General features: G+C 42.3%; 1 protein-coding gene across 1 annotated transcript; it reads left to right on the top strand.

Moving 5' to 3' along the window:
• The first annotated feature begins 13,236 nt into the window (after positions 1 to 13,236).
• LOC127302582 (protein STAY-GREEN, chloroplastic) lies at positions 13,237 to 15,256 on the top strand. The gene is made up of 3 exons (XM_051333070.2): positions 13,237 to 13,847; positions 13,942 to 14,289; positions 14,529 to 15,256. The coding sequence occupies exons 1-3, from the start codon at positions 13,719 to 13,721 to the stop codon at positions 14,889 to 14,891; spliced, it is 840 nt and encodes a 279-aa protein (XP_051189030.1). The 5' UTR covers positions 13,237 to 13,718; the 3' UTR covers positions 14,892 to 15,256.
• The last annotated feature ends 1,935 nt before the right edge of the window (positions 15,257 to 17,191 follow it).

The raw sequence follows: 17,191 nt of genomic DNA, 5'->3' as shown, positions 1-17,191 counted from the left end.
GGTTTATGATAAGAGCATGGATTAGTTTAAGACATGGAGAAGATGAGTGAAGAATAGTTTCTCCAATTATTGTTACTGGATTTACAATTGAATTGGTGTTCATGTGTTGTGGCAATGATTACCATATTATGATCTGTTATAAGATCAAGTAGTTGATCATTGAGTAAAGTGTTGTTGTGTTGATTATTAGTTCTATTTGATCTAACCCCTTAGATCAAATCATTTCTTCCCAAAACAAAGTTTTAACAAAGTCACATTGAGGTTTATAGCGCTTGACTTGATGAGCTACTTCAATTCCACCAAGGTCAAGTGAAACTTCAGTTACTGTGACTGTTTTACTTTAAAGCGCGAAAATTCCCCAGATTTTCTATGCATGAATGCAATGCACACATCTATTTCCTTTATTTTTGTAACCCCATTACCTGGGATATTACAGTCTCTACCCCTTAAACTAAACTTCGTCCTCGAAGTTTGAACTCTCTCACGTTTCCGAAGTGTGGTTCTGACTTATGCAGACTTAAACTTTTATAGAACTCCGTGGTGATCTCACTGGATATAATTGTATATATCCCTTGTCCAGATTCTTCCTGGAATCCATTAGAGTCTGTCTCTGAACATTAGTTTCTTACTCCAGTTCTATGATTTTCTTCCTGGAATCTAATAATACCTGTCTCTGAGCCATGGCTTCTAACTTTAATTATTTTATTTCTTTCAACCCTATAGTCTTGTTTCCTTTCTCATTGAAGATTCAATGTTTTGAGACTTCTTCTGAGGCTGCTAGTCTTATCTGAAGACTAGTTTGATAACATACTCCTAATTGGTACATAGGTCTTTGTTTTCCCTTACTACCAAAACTGCAATAATGGTACTAAGTAAGGTACTTAACATGGGATGGTTGTGATGGTTTATTTTCCTAAGAATAGATTATACTCATTTAGTCCATCCAATCATGGTTTATAGTTGATACCTATAACTATTTTGGGTTATTTAGGTTCCATGAAAGGAATCATTCTATTAGTCTTTGATATTGGTATGTTCAATCTTCTTCATTCTTTGACCATCTTGGGCTTTATTTGATCTATAGTATTTTCTTCGTCTAACTTCTTTATGCTTGACTTACTTGAGCTTCCGTACTTCTGAGTAAATACTACTCACTTTCTCAAGTTATAGTCCACTTCTTACTTTCTCGAGGTATGAATCTCGGCTTCTAATATGACATCCTTCTAAAAGTAGTGTTCGATAATCTTATGAAAATAAGATCGAACTTCCTCTCAGTCGAGACCTTCTGCTTCTATCTTGCTCAAAATTTTGAGTTATTGTACATTCATCTCAATCTTTACTCTACCCCTTAGAGTTTTCTTATGTCTTCAACTCCTTTTCTTCCAACCATTGGATTGATGGTTAGAATATTGGTCTAGGTCTAGCTTTGGTTTGTACTTATTCTAAGGTCTCATGAAGGATGTTTGTGGTATATCCACTCAGTTGTGGACATCCAATGTGAATCCTTCGACTGAATGATTATAAGTCATTGTTATTTGGCTACCAAAGTTTTATTTTTTCACAATTTCTTGGTACAAATAATCCAACGATGGACTACTTGATACCAATTGTGGCTATTTGTTATCTAAAAAATGGATTCTATTATAGGTTCTGATCAATTGGACGAGACATCTTCTACTTTATCTCGCAGTATTGATCCTATATCAACTATGGTCTTCTGATACCAACTATGGTCTTCTTATATCTGCTATGGTTTCATAAGTCATCTTCCTTTTTCGAGGGTTTATTGTTGCAAGAAAACCACTAGCTAACACTATGATTATAGTATTCGAAGTGATTTCCCATGCATTCCCTCTTCTATGTGGATTATGGATCTGCTTCAGCTTCACCATAATCACCAGATTTCTCACCCTCATGCTTCTCCCGTACTAAAGTATTCCTCTGTTGAGGCTAAGCATGAGTTTTGATTGGTACTTCCTTCTGAATATTGTGGTTGCTTCCCACAACTTTGTTTCCTTTATCTGATGAACATTCATCTTGTCTTCGGAATCTTCCAGAATTCGTCACTTCCTCACACGTATACTATTACCCTCTAGATCTAGAGCATCAAGTAAAAACTTGATATTGCAACATGCATTTGCATATCAAAGTCAAACTTCATGTATGGATCTAGTCAAACAATGAAAATCCAATAAAATCCAAGAAGATTCAGCTTTGTGTTTATAATACACACCATCATAAGCCTGAATATAATAGTTGAGTAGGACATCTCAAAATATTAGGCTAAGATGTGTAGTATATAACACCACATAAGATAGGTTTATTTCGTGATACTTAGCACATAAATTTGGCATTCTACTATTTGTCTTGACATTTACCTGAATTGCACAATTGCAATGAGATAACTTGAAACAAAGTGGTCTAGGATAGTTGTGGTTGACCTAATTTTGTTTGGAAGTACTAACAAAGTATTATACCATATATAAGTGTTATTGAGGACTATTTTGTATGATACCACTAGTTCTAATATGGTTACTCTGAATACATATTTATTAGGATATAGTTCCTATACTTCTAAGCGTTTCTACCATAAGCATATGGTCATGATGTGCTTGGCACACTTCCCATTGTTTTGGAACACAATTCTTGCACTATTGTTGAAAAAAACTGGCTTCTTAGTATTCTCCTCCTAAATACTTTAGATGTTCATCACATAATGATCCTCAGATGAATCATATATGATTACAACTCTACCTTGTGAGTAGACATATATTATTCCTATCACTCTTCCTTGTCTCCCATGATTGACTCATCATGGTCAATACTACTCATATCACTTGTTTGTATTACTTACTATCAGTTGTTTCACAAGTCTAGATAGATTTTACTTACACATTTCTTGTTTTGGTATACACCTTCTATTAGGATATCTTAATTATCTCCATCACTTGATATTACTTCTAGTGCAGGTCTAAGTAATTCTTATTTAACTATAACATGTGTTGGTACACATCTTCCAATAGGATATCTTCCTTATGGTTGTATCCTTTCTTTGGACTACCATGTATTGTATACCAACTGTGATCTACTCATCTATTGTTTTAAGGGCTTATTGATGTGCTACAAGTTTTGGATTAGCTAACTAACTTCACTTAGGAAGGATAGGTAGGAAATGTTGACTCAAGTGTGTCAGGATTATTCTCAAGTGAATATCCATCTCAAGTCATAAGAAAATTTGGTTCAACTAAGACAACTTCCTATAGACACTACCAATCCTATAGGTCTCCTTTAAAGGGTTTTAATCCTAAGGTCAAAGCATTTGCTCTGATACCAACTGTGGTGACCCGGCATACCACTGCATGGTGTAGTATGCAAGTCTGATATAACACCAATGAAACACAGTTCCACGGGTATCATATCGCTCAGAGTGGTACAACAGAAACATATGCGGGTCCAAGGCATGTCTATAGAATTACAACATCGACTCTATTACATAAGATCAGCACAGCCTCCTACTTTACAATGAGGTAAATCTTCAAATAAACTCCAGAAGAACGACTCGTAGTCTAATCCTATCACGAACTCTATTTGTAGAGTATTTGACTAGCTATAGGGGATGTGAATAGATTCTAGCTAAATAGGAGCTAGGTTTAGGAAGCTAGTTCCCTTCTATGACTAAACTAGGTTTTCTCCTTGTTGGATGTGGTATCTGACTCCTCTGACAGGGTCCTGTCTCTTGAAGTAGTTGTTGACTCCTCGGCCTTTGAGTTGCACTGTAGATCCTCCGTTGATGCCTCCATATCTAAGCAGGGGATTTAAGAGTGGGATGAGTACGAGCGTACTCAACAAGTTCATTATAGGAAAGAGGTGTTTAATGCACTAGCTACGGCATTAGACCAGAAAGTCTAATACCAATGCAAGTTTTCATAACCATTTCTTCAAAAGATTGCTTTTATTCAGAAGAACTATGTCCGTCAGCCTTCACCGGTTTACTAGAACTTCATGGAGCTCCTTTCCGGCAGCGTTCGCAGTTCCATATCCCGGAACAGGGAGTGACAGGTCACGGTTCTTTACACTCTGCAGAGGTGTGTTGCTTTACCCATAAGAGATCTTAACCTTGGTGCCAACCGAGTCATGTTCTCGTCCACACTTCCTATGGTGTGAGGCCCAGTATAAGGTCTAGCCAATCATGTTCCTCCGCTACCTCGAACACCCACCCGTTGTTGCATGCGCCGATCCTGGGTCCACGTCGGTCCCATTATTCCTGTAGATTTCAAGGTGGACCCCGACCACGACAACAGTGTTGGGCTCTACCATACACTCCTACGCCGGTGGCTGCAACCCATCATAGACCGCAATACCGTGGGGACTTAAGGCTTCCCCAGCCAACCGCTTGCACTTCGAGCGACAAGTGTCTACGGACTATGCCGTGGGGACTTAAGGCTTCCCCAGCCAACCGCTTGCCCTGACAGATACAAGTGTCTACGGTAAAGCGCATCCGTTGATGAACGAGAGGTGGAAACACTTTTGACTACTCCGTCCCACTCCGGATCTTATGGTTAACACAGGTATTACGGCACAAGAATCACTGGCGACATTTGTTGTTTAATCCTAGATGGATATAAGCCCGTGCAATGGAACCTCCACCATATCAACACAATCCATGGTTCCATTTCCCACCACATAGTCATATTCATAGTTATGAAAGTAGCGGTTTTGGTTTTTATGCAATAGTGATAACCATAATACTTTGCAAGTAATTTGATAGAAATACTCAAATGACATGAGCAAGTGATGAACTTGCCTTTCTTGACTGCAAGATTATGCAGGCAAGGTCTTCGATACGCAATAACTCCAAATTCCGAAATAGCATCATCGTTCGATAAGGACGATGTTTAAAAGATTGGCAAGGATGCAATAATGCATAAGTATGAGATGCAATCGCTCTAAGCGTGATCTAACCCCGATGATTTAGGATCAGTGAGTTGTAATGATTGGTTCAGGGTGTGTTACGCTTTTAGAGTGATTCACAAACAAGGTTCTTATTCAGGTGTGATTACTTGGTATTATAAACAGGTAGATAATAAAGCATAATAATCAATTGATCACAAAGAGAATGATTATTGGCATAATGTTAACAAGTAAGGAGCAGTGGTCAGTTTTAGTACTGTATGGCATGGTTAATGATTGATTATCCTATACTTTAAAAGAATAACTTTTGAAGAACATGTAATTTGATAAAGAACAAGTATGGTAATTAGGTTTGTGGGTTGCTATAATTTATTCTGATTCCAAGTAGTTTCTGGAGTAAGTATAAGATGGATCACAACATAGTTGGATTCATCAGCAACTAGGGCTTGTAAGGTTGAGATAAGCCTAGGCATCCTAAGCAATTCATTATACATGGTTGTTGTCAAGGTTGGTTTATCTTGCTAGTGATAGCTGGCTAGGGTTTATAGGTCTTTATAAGCAGGGTTGGTGATGATTCTTTATTTACTTCAAAAGAATAACTTTTGAAGAACATACTTCTTAAGTAATAAGAAGTATATCAATTAGGGTTGAGGTTGTCTAGGTTAGCTATTTAATTCCCTAAGTAAAGATTGGTTGGTTCCTAAATAGGATGTTTGATAAATATCTAACACTAGTAGGGTTTAGTGGAATATGGTATGTAAGGTAATCATCAATCATGGTTACTATTAGGGTTCATCACAATTGTGTGATGCTAAATAAGGACGATGGCTTTGGTAATAGGATCTAGGGTTTACATTTGGTTGACCCTAATTGATCAATTAAGTCTGATGAGGATGAACACATGGGATACCCATATATTAGTGATAGGTATTCTACATTTTATGTGACCAAGACTAGTGTTTAGTTGCTACTATGGTTCTATGATTTGAAAGAAGGTACCATGATCACCTGTGCTAACCTAGGGTTTAGGTTAGAAGCAAACTAGGGTTTCCATGTAATAATGGAACTAGGGTTCCTAATGATATTAGGGTTTTAGGGATCACATGAAATGATGAGGTTATCACTTTATTTATAATGGAACTAGGGTTTCCTAATTACCCTATAACTATTGGATTAATAACTTCATTATAAAGTTGAAGTTATTAATAACTTAGAAATAAAAATAATATAGAATTTGGCTTTTTATTATTTTTGTAATGGATTAATAATTAAGATAATTATTAATTAGGGTTTTAAATCCCTCTATTAAGGATTTAATAAGATAATAAATAAAGAAAATTTGTTTTAATGTTTTCTTTATTTACTTAATGGTTTTTACTAAATTTGGATGTTTTTCATAATTATTGAATTTTAATTGAATTTAGAATTAAAAGAAAAGGCCTAATTAATAGGTATTAAACAATTAAATTTTTATTAAAAATAAAAATTTCATATTATATTTTTATTGGATAGAGTTTACTTTTTTAAGAATTTTGATATCTTATTTAAAATTTTCTGAGTTATAACGAATTTTATACATTTATTTAAAGTTGCAGCAATTATGAAATTTGAAATAGAAATAGAAAAACTACTGGACGTACCCGGGTTAGTGTTACCCGGGGTCACTGACGAGTGGGCCAAGGGTCCACGTCAGCTGCCACGCGGCGTGGACTAGTCAAAATACGATTTCATGTCCAGAGACTCACAGTGGCCGGCGGAATTCGATGATCGCCGTCGATCCCGGGCTCGCGCGGATGTAATACTTGCACCAAATGAACCAGCATGCTATGGCAAGTCTAATGATGCTAGCGCCGCCTCCAAATGGTCATCGGAGAAAGTCCGGCGGCGAGGACGAGCGGCGGCGCTCGCTGGCTATCGATGCGGGAATGATTTAGGGCGAAATCGAAGAAGCTAGGGGTTGCGTGTGCACCAGTAGCTCACCCTGAGTACGATGCGCTTGACGGTGAGGCGAGAGGAGGTCGGCATCGCCGGAATTTCCAGCTCCGGCCGTCGGGGAGTTGAGGTCGCCGGCGCCGATTTCGGTCACAGCGGCCCGATTCCTCCTGCAGGATGAACAAGTCGACCATGGCGGTTCCAATGGAAGCTACGGCGAGGCTCGGGGTGGTCTCCACCGGCGGCGCTTGAGGTCACCGGTGCGGCAGGGTTTCGGCAAGAGGGAAGAAATGGAGCAAGGAGGAAGAAATCCGAAGCTAGGTGTCGATCAGAAGCTTTTATACGACGCAGGTGGACGCCTCGTCACGGACTCGGTCGAGGAGAGGACGCCAGCGCGAGGAGAAGCTCACCACGGCGTCGCGGTGGCCTCCATGCGCCAGGAAGGGATGAGGACGACCTTCTCCTTGTTATTTTTAACGAAAGGGTACTTGGGCTGCTCGGTGTGTCGGTTCTGGGCTGCTGCTGGGCTGCCTTGTTGGGCTCCTTCGGCTGGCAGGGTCCAGGTAAGTTTTTCCCTGTTTTTCTTTTCTGTTTTTATTTTCCTGTTTTATATTTATCCATTGAAATTCATATTTGGGTTTGATTTACTTTTGCAGATCTTTTTATTATGCAAATTTCAATCAGGATTTAGTTTCCTGTCTTTCATACCAGGATTCTATTGGAATAATTATTTTAGATGAGATTATATTGCATATTAGTGACTTATTCAAAATAACCCTTAATCATGAATTTTATATGTTCCCTTTAATTCTCATTTTGCTATGCAATCAATTCTGTTTAGAATTATGAGAGTGATACTTCCAACTAAAAGTATTTGAGGGATTGTTATTAAGACTTAGTTTCCATTTGGGAAGTGATCTCTTGTTTATTATTTGATGTGCATAATTATGTGTTAATAAATTGGAATATAAGGTTTACTCTATGGATAATTTTAGGTTCCAATACTATTAACCTAATGACACATGGGTTGGAACTCAAATGTGGATTGGGTTTATAGTTTTGTAATCTCCATAGTGATACACAAACTACTGTTGAGATATAATTCTAGGTGGTAGATATGAGATGACACCATTTTGCATTGGTTAGGTTTACTCTCCCCAATGCATGATAAATTGGTTATTTGCTTAATCTATCATGTGCTCCTTTAGTTAAGGACTTGAGAATTGGTTTTATTTACTACCAATTGACTTTTATTACTATCCTCATTTTATCATTAAAGTAACTAGAGTGAATATTGTTCTTTTTATAGTTAACTTTGGTTATATGGATTAATGATTTCTCACCATATAAAATATGGAATTTTACTCTAAGGTTTTCTTAGGTCCTTTAATTAAGGAATAAATGGAATATAGATGTGGTAGGATTCTACTTTATGATCACCAAGTGATTCACAAGTTGGGATTGAGATATAAGCCTAGGGTTTCTTACTAGTGATCTCCCTATAATTTCATGTGGAAAGGGGATCTACTTATACTAGTAGGGTTTAACTTATCCTCACATATCTCCAAAGCATGATCATATATTACATATGATCATCTTGTTCTTAATATCTTTACTTAAAATTCTTAGGGTTTATGATCATTACACAATTTATAATGATCAAGGTTGGACTTCCTAAGGTATCTCTCCTTGAATGGTTTTCTCACTCCCAAGATCAAGTGTTGTCTTGATCAATTAAATATATACCTTCTTTTATAGTTTCTTGAATGGGCATGGTTAGGGTTGTCTCAATTATCTTGAGTATAACACCATAGATTGAGCTTTCTCATTTAAGAATGTTTATTCTAGGGTTTATGGGGTACTCCCAATATCTCCTTAGGTATCTAGGCTAAGGTTTCATTTGTCTAGATTAATTGGGTTAGTCTCTTCCTCACCTTATCAATTAAGGGGTATGGTATTATTCCATGTGATATTAGGTTATCCCACCACTCCAAGAGAAATGGTTTTCAACCTAATACTTTAATTCAAAGATTGTCCTTTATTCTTAAATAGGTAAAGCTAAAATTGGTATGAGTGGTCTCTCTCTCATCTAGGAAAGGACTTTTAATACCATCTTAAGATTTGGTTCCATAGATAATGATGTGATCATCAATATCTATGTTCAACATAAAAGGTTCTCTTTCTAGGAATGGTCTTGATTAGTATCCTAAGGTTATGTTCTTAAGATGAGGTTTTGTTTACATGGATGTATATCCAGGGTTTAACTCAAGGTTTGTTATTGCTTCTCTAATAATTAATAGAACTCTCACCTCTCTAGGTTTGATGCTTAATAATTTGGAATAGAGAAGAGTTGTATTCCTTAGTTGGATCTCCTTGTCTTGTTTCCAAGATTAAAGTAGAATGGATATCATAGGGTTTATGATAAGAGCATGGATTAGTTTAAGACATGGAGAAGATGAGTGAAGAATAGTTTCTCCAATTATTGTTACTGGATTTACAATTGAATTGGTGTTCATGTGTTGTGGCAATGATTACCATATTATGATCTGTTAGAAGATCAAGTAGTTGATCATTGAGTAAAGTGTTGTTGTGTTGATTATTAGTTCTATTTGATCTAACCCCTTAGATCAAATCATTTCTTCCCAAAACAAAGTTTTAACAAAGTCACATTGAGGTTTATAGCGCTTGACTTGATGAGCTACTTCAATTCCACCAAGGTCAAGTGAAACTTCAGTTACTGTGACTGTTTTACTTTAAAGCGCGAAAATTCCCCAGATTTTCTATGCATGAATGCAATGCACACATCTATTTCCTTTATTTTTGTAACCCCATTACCTGGGATATTACAAAAAGTTTGCGAGAGCATTTCGGCTCCGATGGACTTGGTTCGAATGGAATGACCCCGACCTGGATGGGTGGGGCTAGATAATCCCTGTGAACAGGTGATACATTGCAAACGTATCTATAGTTTTTCATGCTCCATGCTTGTTTTACACCAATTTCTATATGTTTTGTTTACACTTAGTGGAACTTTTATGCATTTTCTGGAACTAACCTATTAACAAGATGCCACAGTGCCAGTTCTTGTTTTATCTTATTTTTGCATTTCAGAAAAGTTGTACAGGAAATATTCTCGGAATTGGACGAAACAAAAGCCGAAGTTCATATTTTACCGTAACAAAGACGGAGTCCAGAGGAGAGATGGAGACAAGCGAGGAGGTGGCCACACCACCCCTAGGCGTGGCCCAGCCCCTGTCCACGCCTAGGTATGGTGTGGGCCCCTTGGGCGCCCACCGATCTCGCCCTTCCGCCTATAAATTCATCTGATCAAGAAAAACCTAAATACCCGAGCCTCCATCCACGAAAAGTTCCATTGCCGCCACCATCGCCGGCCCTAGCTCGGGAGGGTTCTGAAACTCTTCCCGGCACCTTACCGGAGAGGGAGATCATCATCGGAGGCCTTAACATCGCCATGCCCGCCTCCAAAGTGATGCGTGAGTAGTTCATCTCTGGACTACGGGTCCATAGCAGTAGCTAGATGATTGTCTTCTCCTTATTATGCTTCATGTTTAGATCTTGTGGGCTATCTATCATGATCAACATCATCTTTATGTAATGCTACATGTTGTGTTTGCTGGGATCCCATGAATATTGAATACTATGGTTGAGCTTGATTATATATTTGTCATATGTTATTTGTGATCTTGCATGCTCTCCATTGCAAGTAGATGCTCTGGCCAGGTATGTGCTAGTGACTTCAAGAGGGAGTATTTATGCTCGATAGTGGATTCATGCCTCTAGTAATCTAGGAGAGTTACAATAACTTCTAAGGTTGTAGATGTGTTGTTGCTACTAGGGAGAAAACAACAATGATTTATCCAAGGATAATTCTATTGTTTACTTTACACACTTTACTTAATGCAATAATCTGTTGCTTGCAACTTAATACTAAAAGGGCGTGCGAACGCTAACCGGAAGGTGGATTATTAGTCATAGACCTAGTTGGATTACAGTCTATGAATCTTGTTGTAATGCCGAAATGAGTCTCATAGTAATCATCGTGTCATGTATGGTCTTTATTCTGTCAATTGCCCAGCTGTAATTTGTTTACCCAACATGTTATTTATCTTTATGGAGAGACACTTCTAGTGAACTGTGGACCCTAATCCTTTATTTTACACTGCAAATACCTGTTCTTTTTATTGCCAACCCCATGGCAACAACTCTTTTTATGGTATCCACACACTGTTCTATTTATTTCACTGCAAACAAACATCTCTTTCCACACTATACGTCTAATCCTTTGTTTTCAGCAAAACCGGTGAGATTGACAACCTCACTGTAAGTTGGGGCAAAGTACTTTGGTTGTGTTGTGTGCTGACACCGGTAGTGCGCCCTGCCAAAGTCAGACATCAACACCTTCAGAAGTGATTTGTTTCTCCTACTGGTCTATCAAACCTTGGTTTCTTACTGGAGGAAATCTGCTACTGTGCTCATCATACCTTCCTCTTGGGGTTTCCCAACTGCGTGCTCTGCACAACATCAAGAGGACATGGAGCTTTTCTACGTGGCTACAAAAATCACTATTGGGGATGGTTTGCAAGCCCAAAGATATTGCAACCTTAATATTCTTAATTTAGAAAATAAAAATATCTTGTCGATGAAGCGCACATCCTATGGTGGATATTGTGGCATGAGATTATACGTCCTATGTTATGTGTCTACCATTGTGTTGAGACTTTATAGGGTGCCATACTTAGGAAGCATGTTTATCATATCTATGCATTCGTTTGTGATTATACGTCACATAAGCATCGGCGTAGTGCTAGCGGTAATGGCTTGTCTTTCCACATCACGAGGTGTTTGACAACACTAACTATTGGTCAATGAGAGAGATGCGGTACACGCACAACAAACAAAACCTTTGACATAGTGGTCCAGTGTGTTTTTACATAAAGTATGGTGTATGCAGATGAGAACTGTAGCCAAGTGATAACAATGGCATAGCCGAGTGATGGAAATGGTAACACAAACATCATTTTTCTAGGGGTTAAAAGGGGTTAAGTGTGACGAGGAGAAGTGACAATAATTTCACGCTGCGTGACAGAACAGTCATATGAGAACTTCTTTTCAACTATATGTGTTAGGACATGTAGCCGCTATAAAAGTTAACCACTGGAGCATGACAATTGTGTATACTTTACCATCTTCTAATATGATATCCACCATTGTTTGAGAGAGAAAGATCCTATAAGCATAAGCATCTGGTCTTTCCTCTTGCATTTAGAGGATTGAGACACTTTTACTTTTTATGTTTTGTTTTTACTTTGAAGCATCAAGTTAAACCTATTCGTTACTTTGTTTTTTCTTACTGCATAGGCAAGTAGAATTGAGATACTCTAGTTGGAGAGAGTAAATAGATTTCCTTCCTGCTCATGCTGTTCGATTCCCATACTTCCACATTGAGAGGTGCTACAATGACCCCCTGCTCTTGGGGGTTATCAAGCACCTCGCAGAATTTATCAAGCTTTGGACCTTGCTTCGCGACATCCACCTCGACGAGGGCTTGCCCGATGGCATCACTTGCACGCTAACGACTTCGGGTGAATACTCCTCCAAGTTATCCTACAACATCCACCTCGTTGGAGCAGAATCCACTCGCATGAGGCCTTGTGTGTGGGAAAATTGGACGCCCTGCCCTAAGTGCAAGATGTTTGCTTATTTACTACCCAAAACAATGTGTGGATAGCTGACAAGCTTGAGAAGAGAGGATGACCAAACTGCACCCTTTGCCAACTTTGCAACCAATCACCCGGGACCACGCCGCATATTCGTTCCAATGTTGGAATTCCATTTGGTTTTGGGAGAGCACTTAGGCTTGGTTTCAAGCACCCAAGATTAACACCGGGCAAGATGGGCCTAAATGTAATGCAAGAGTGTCGGTACTCCCGAGACAACGCCACCATGACTAGCGGAGCGATGCCATCGCTGCTCGTTAACCTAACCAAAAAGGTCTTACTAAACTGTACTCTCGTAAAATTATTGAATAAATTCTACATTCTCTAGCTAAATTAGCTGTTTTCCTAATACCACATGTGGCTGACACATGGGTACCACCGGAGAAGAGTATCTTATATTTTTTTAAAAAAATTGAGTATCTTGTATTTTAACCCCAGGTAAACCTGAAGCGTGTGTCAAGCACCAACGAGGAGGCGCCACCTGCCATAACAAGAAAAACACACATGCCTTCTTCCACGCTGGCGCAAACGTGGACGTGCCAAAATCATGGGAGATGGACGGATCCCGTTAGTTTCTCGCCGCTCCCAGTCCCCGACACGCCATCTCTTGCCGCTTTTTCCTCCGCTCCCGTCCGATGAAACGCCGAGGACAAGAGAGACGGAGAGCATCCAGAGCTTCTTCTTCGTTTGCCGGCTCTCACACACAACCGCGACGTTTCCCGAGCCCTCACTCCACCACCACCTACTGTCTCTTCCTTGACCCTAACCGCCCTCCTATAACTCCCCAAAACCTGCTGCCCCATCCAATCAGTAGCCACTTGTGGAACAAACGACGAATCCAATTCAACTCTCTTTTGCCAGTGCCGCACGCACACGCGATTCCACCCATCGATCTACCGCTCTCTCCTGCAGTCTTGGGGCTACTGGATCGATCTGGTCGTTGCTTAATTTCTTCCGGTTGAGGCGTGCAAGCTACACCGTGCCCTTTGCTCCACGCCGGTTAACTAGCCGGCGACCCTGCTTGATCGAGCTCATCCTACCTAGTTCATAGGGTTCCTTTCTTGGCACCCGGTTCAGCTCCTACTTTTGGTTAGCCTCCGAGGTGGAAGCAGAGAGCCTGATCGAAGGAGGGCAGACATGGCCACTGCCGCTTCCACCATGTCCCTGCTCCCGCTCTCCCAGCTAAAGCAGCTGCAGCAGCAGCGCCGACATGGCGGCGCCAGCTCCGTGCTCGTGCTCGGGCGGCGGAAGCGATTCGTCGTGCCGGTAAGAACCATCTGGATGGACAATCTCTTTGGTCTGCTGTTGAGTGACTCGATCGGCTGACGAACTGGATGCTCTGTTTTTTGCGCGTGTGCAGAGGGCGCGGCTGTTCGGTCCGGCCATCTTCGAGGCGTCGAAGCTGAAGGTGCTGTTCGTGGGGGTGGAGGAGGAGAACTCGAAGCACCCGGGTAAGCTGCCGCGGACCTACACGCTCACCCACAGCGACGTCACGGCGCGCCTCACGCTGGCGGTGTCGCACACCATCCACGCCGCGCAGCTGCAAGGGTGGTACAACCGCCTGCAGCGGGACGAGGTGGTGGCCGAGTGGAAGAAGGTGCAGGGCGCCATGTCGCTGCACGTCCACTGCCACATCTCCGGCGGCCACTTCCTCCTCGACCTCATCGCGCCGCTCCGCTACTACATCTTCCGCAAGGAGCTACCCGTGGTAGGTTACCGTTTGACCCCTTTTTCTTCACAAGAATTTTGGACCACAACTCCATTGACGAACAGTGTCTCTCAAAATTAAAATGTTCAGACATGGGCAGCCTTTATGTCCGTGTCACCATTATTTTGTTCTCGTACGGACTTCCAAATGAAAATGTGCGGAGTTTCATGGAAGCACTTGTAGAAGTTCCAGTGTGTCATCCTCTGACTCCGCTTGCCGTCCGGCACGTATATATGCAGGTTCTCAAGGCGTTCGTGCACGGCGACGGCAGCCTGTTCAGCAGCCACCCGGAGCTGGAGGAGGCCACGGTGTGGGTCTACTTCCACTCCAACCTCCCGCGCTTCAACCGCGTCGAGTGCTGGGGCCCGCTCCACGACGCCGCCGCGCCCTACGACGACGAAGTCGCCGTCGACGCGCCGGCCGCCGACCCTACCATGGCCATGACGGCCGCGGATGAGCCGCAGACGATGCCGCCGGCGAGCGAGTGGCCGCGGCGCTGCACCGGGAAGTGCGAGTGCTGCTTCCCGCCCGAGTGCCTCATCCCCTGGCCGCACGAGCGCGACATGGCGGCGGCCACCGACGCCGGCCAGCCGCCGCAGTGATGTACGCCCTTCGATAGACTAGCCGGATGGTTCAGCTCGCGCAGGTACATAAGTACACGGGTCAGCCAACACAGCGCATGCGGTGGCGCCAAGAACACCCATCTGCATGCGCTGCGGTATTCTTTAATTGGTAGCTTAATTAGCTCAGCTCTAGCCAATACACACATACACCTAGGTTAGTTAATTAATTAACGCCATGGATGTGGTGATCTTGTAGCATTGTATACTCCATCTTGTAAATAGAAGTATTAGACGATTGGCAAACACATCACTAGGTAGCAAGCAAGATCCACAATTTCATTTGTACGATGTTTGGCACTTGGATGTATTTGTGTAGCGAAATAAACCATGTAATTAGCTCGAAATGGTCAACTGTTAACTTATTCAGCCATGTCGCGATCGGAAGGTGCCGAGATCGCTCGGGACTCTGGAGTCGTTCCGAGTTTGGCAACTGTCGGCAGCGTGGTACTCTGAAAGTGTGTTGGTAGCGGTAGCTGTCGGCGATTGCGTGCCGGCGTGGAGAGAGAGTGCTGGCCGGGAACTTTCTCACGAGTAATCGAGTCGAGTTGGTCGATTCAGAATCACTGGGTTAGTGGACCGAGACACGGCTGTTCGAGGTGAACGGTTACTTCAATTTGTTTTGCGTCATCGCTGGGATCTGCAACTTTGTCTTCAGCCAGCCGTGGTTGTTCATGCGTACAAGCTTCACCAACTTTTCTACCGCCAGAACGTACGGCTTCACCGCTAACCACGTCGTTTCTTTTGCTTTAAAAAAAAAACACGTCGTTTCTTTTTCCGGTTTTGCTATGTCTAGATTTTCTTAAGTCTAAGTTATTTATAAAAAAGTGTCTGAGTTGCACTTTTACGTTAAAAGAGTGTAGTATTTTTTTCCTATAAATGTGCAACTGGATCGAGTTACACTTTTCTTTAAACAACAGTTGCATTTTTCTGAGGTGAAGAAAATCTCAGTAACTGAGATATAGACACACCCTTCTTTTTCTTACTGGAAGCCAGTATAGCTTTCTAAAAAAGAACATTTTGAACACACGGACTCCCTTCCCTCCTATTCATTTTAATTGATTAGAATTTAGTACAACTTTATACTAAATTCGAGTTAACTTTTTTTTTGGAGAGTGTGATATTTTATTGAAGTCAAACACGTGTGAAGCCGTAATCCGAGACCTTGCTCCACCATCCGTTCCTCCCGCCGCCGCCGCCGCCGGCAGTGCCGCCGGGGCAAAGACCTCGGGGCGTGGCGGCGGCGGGGGCTTTCCCTCTTGACGCGGATGGGACGGCGGCTGGGTCATCCCCTCGACGGTGGCGGCGGTAGACCTCCTCCATCCTGTGTGATGGCGGGGCGGCGGCGGTCGGAGCAAGAAGGGGCGGCGGTGGCCAGAGTGTTGCGGCCTCCCCTGCCTCCCTTGGTGGCACACCGGTGGTGGCTGGTGGTGGGACGGTTTGTGCCATCCCCTCTGCTTCTCGCCGGTGCGGGGTGGTGACCTTGGGTTTCTCCCGCGGTTCGAGGACGCCCGGGGCAGCAACCTCGGGTTCGATGGAGGAGGTGGCCTTCTTCTTCGTCGGAGGTGGTCGGCCAGGCTGGTAGTCCTGTGTGGGGGATCATGGGATCTCACACAGGTTTCCGACGATGGTGATCTAGTCCGGGGTGTCATGGCGGCCGGTGAAAACTAAGCCTCGACCTCGGTCTTGGCGGATGATGGCGGCGTCGGTTGATGCGTGTGGTTGACACGTCCGTTGGGAACCCCAAGAGGAAGGTGTGATGCGCACAGCGGCAAGTTTCCCTCAGTAAGAAACCAAGGTTTAATCGAACCAGTAGGAGTCAAGAAGCACGTTGAAGGTTGATGGCGGCGGGATGTAGTGCGGCGCAACACCAGAGATTTCGGCGCCAACGTGGAACCTGCACAACACAACCAAAGTACTTTGCCCCAACGAAACAGTGAGGTTGTCAATCTCACCGGCTTGCTGTAACAAAGGATTAACCGTATTGTGTGGAAGATGATTGTTTGCAGAAAACAGTAGAACAAGTATTGCAGTAGATTGTATTTCAGTATAGAGAATTGGACCGGGGTCCACAGTTCACTAGAGGTGTCTCTCCCATAAGATAAACAGCATGTTGGGTGAACAAATTACAGTTGGGCAATTGACAAATAAAGAGGGCATGACCATGCGCATACATATTATGATGAGTATAGTGAGATTTAATTGGGCATTACGACAAAGTACATAGACCGCCATCCAGCTGCATCTATGCCTAAAAAGTCCACCTTCAGGTTATCATCCGA

This window comes from Lolium perenne, chromosome 5 (genome assembly GCF_019359855.2).
Source record: "Lolium perenne isolate Kyuss_39 chromosome 5, Kyuss_2.0, whole genome shotgun sequence".
Taxonomy (NCBI): domain Eukaryota; kingdom Viridiplantae; phylum Streptophyta; class Magnoliopsida; order Poales; family Poaceae; genus Lolium; species Lolium perenne.
This window is presented reverse-complemented; position numbering and strand designations above follow the sequence as displayed.

Coding starts and splice junctions, on each gene's coding strand:
- LOC127302582 (XM_051333070.2), top strand. CDS start 13,719: ATGGCCACTGCCGCTTCCACCATGTCCCTGCTCCCGCTCTCCCAGCTA. Junction 13,848..13,941: donor GGAAGCGATTCGTCGTGCCG/GTAAGAACCATC, acceptor GCGCGTGTGCAG/AGGGCGCGGCTGTTCGGTCC. Junction 14,290..14,528: donor TCCGCAAGGAGCTACCCGTG/GTAGGTTACCGT, acceptor GTATATATGCAG/GTTCTCAAGGCGTTCGTGCA.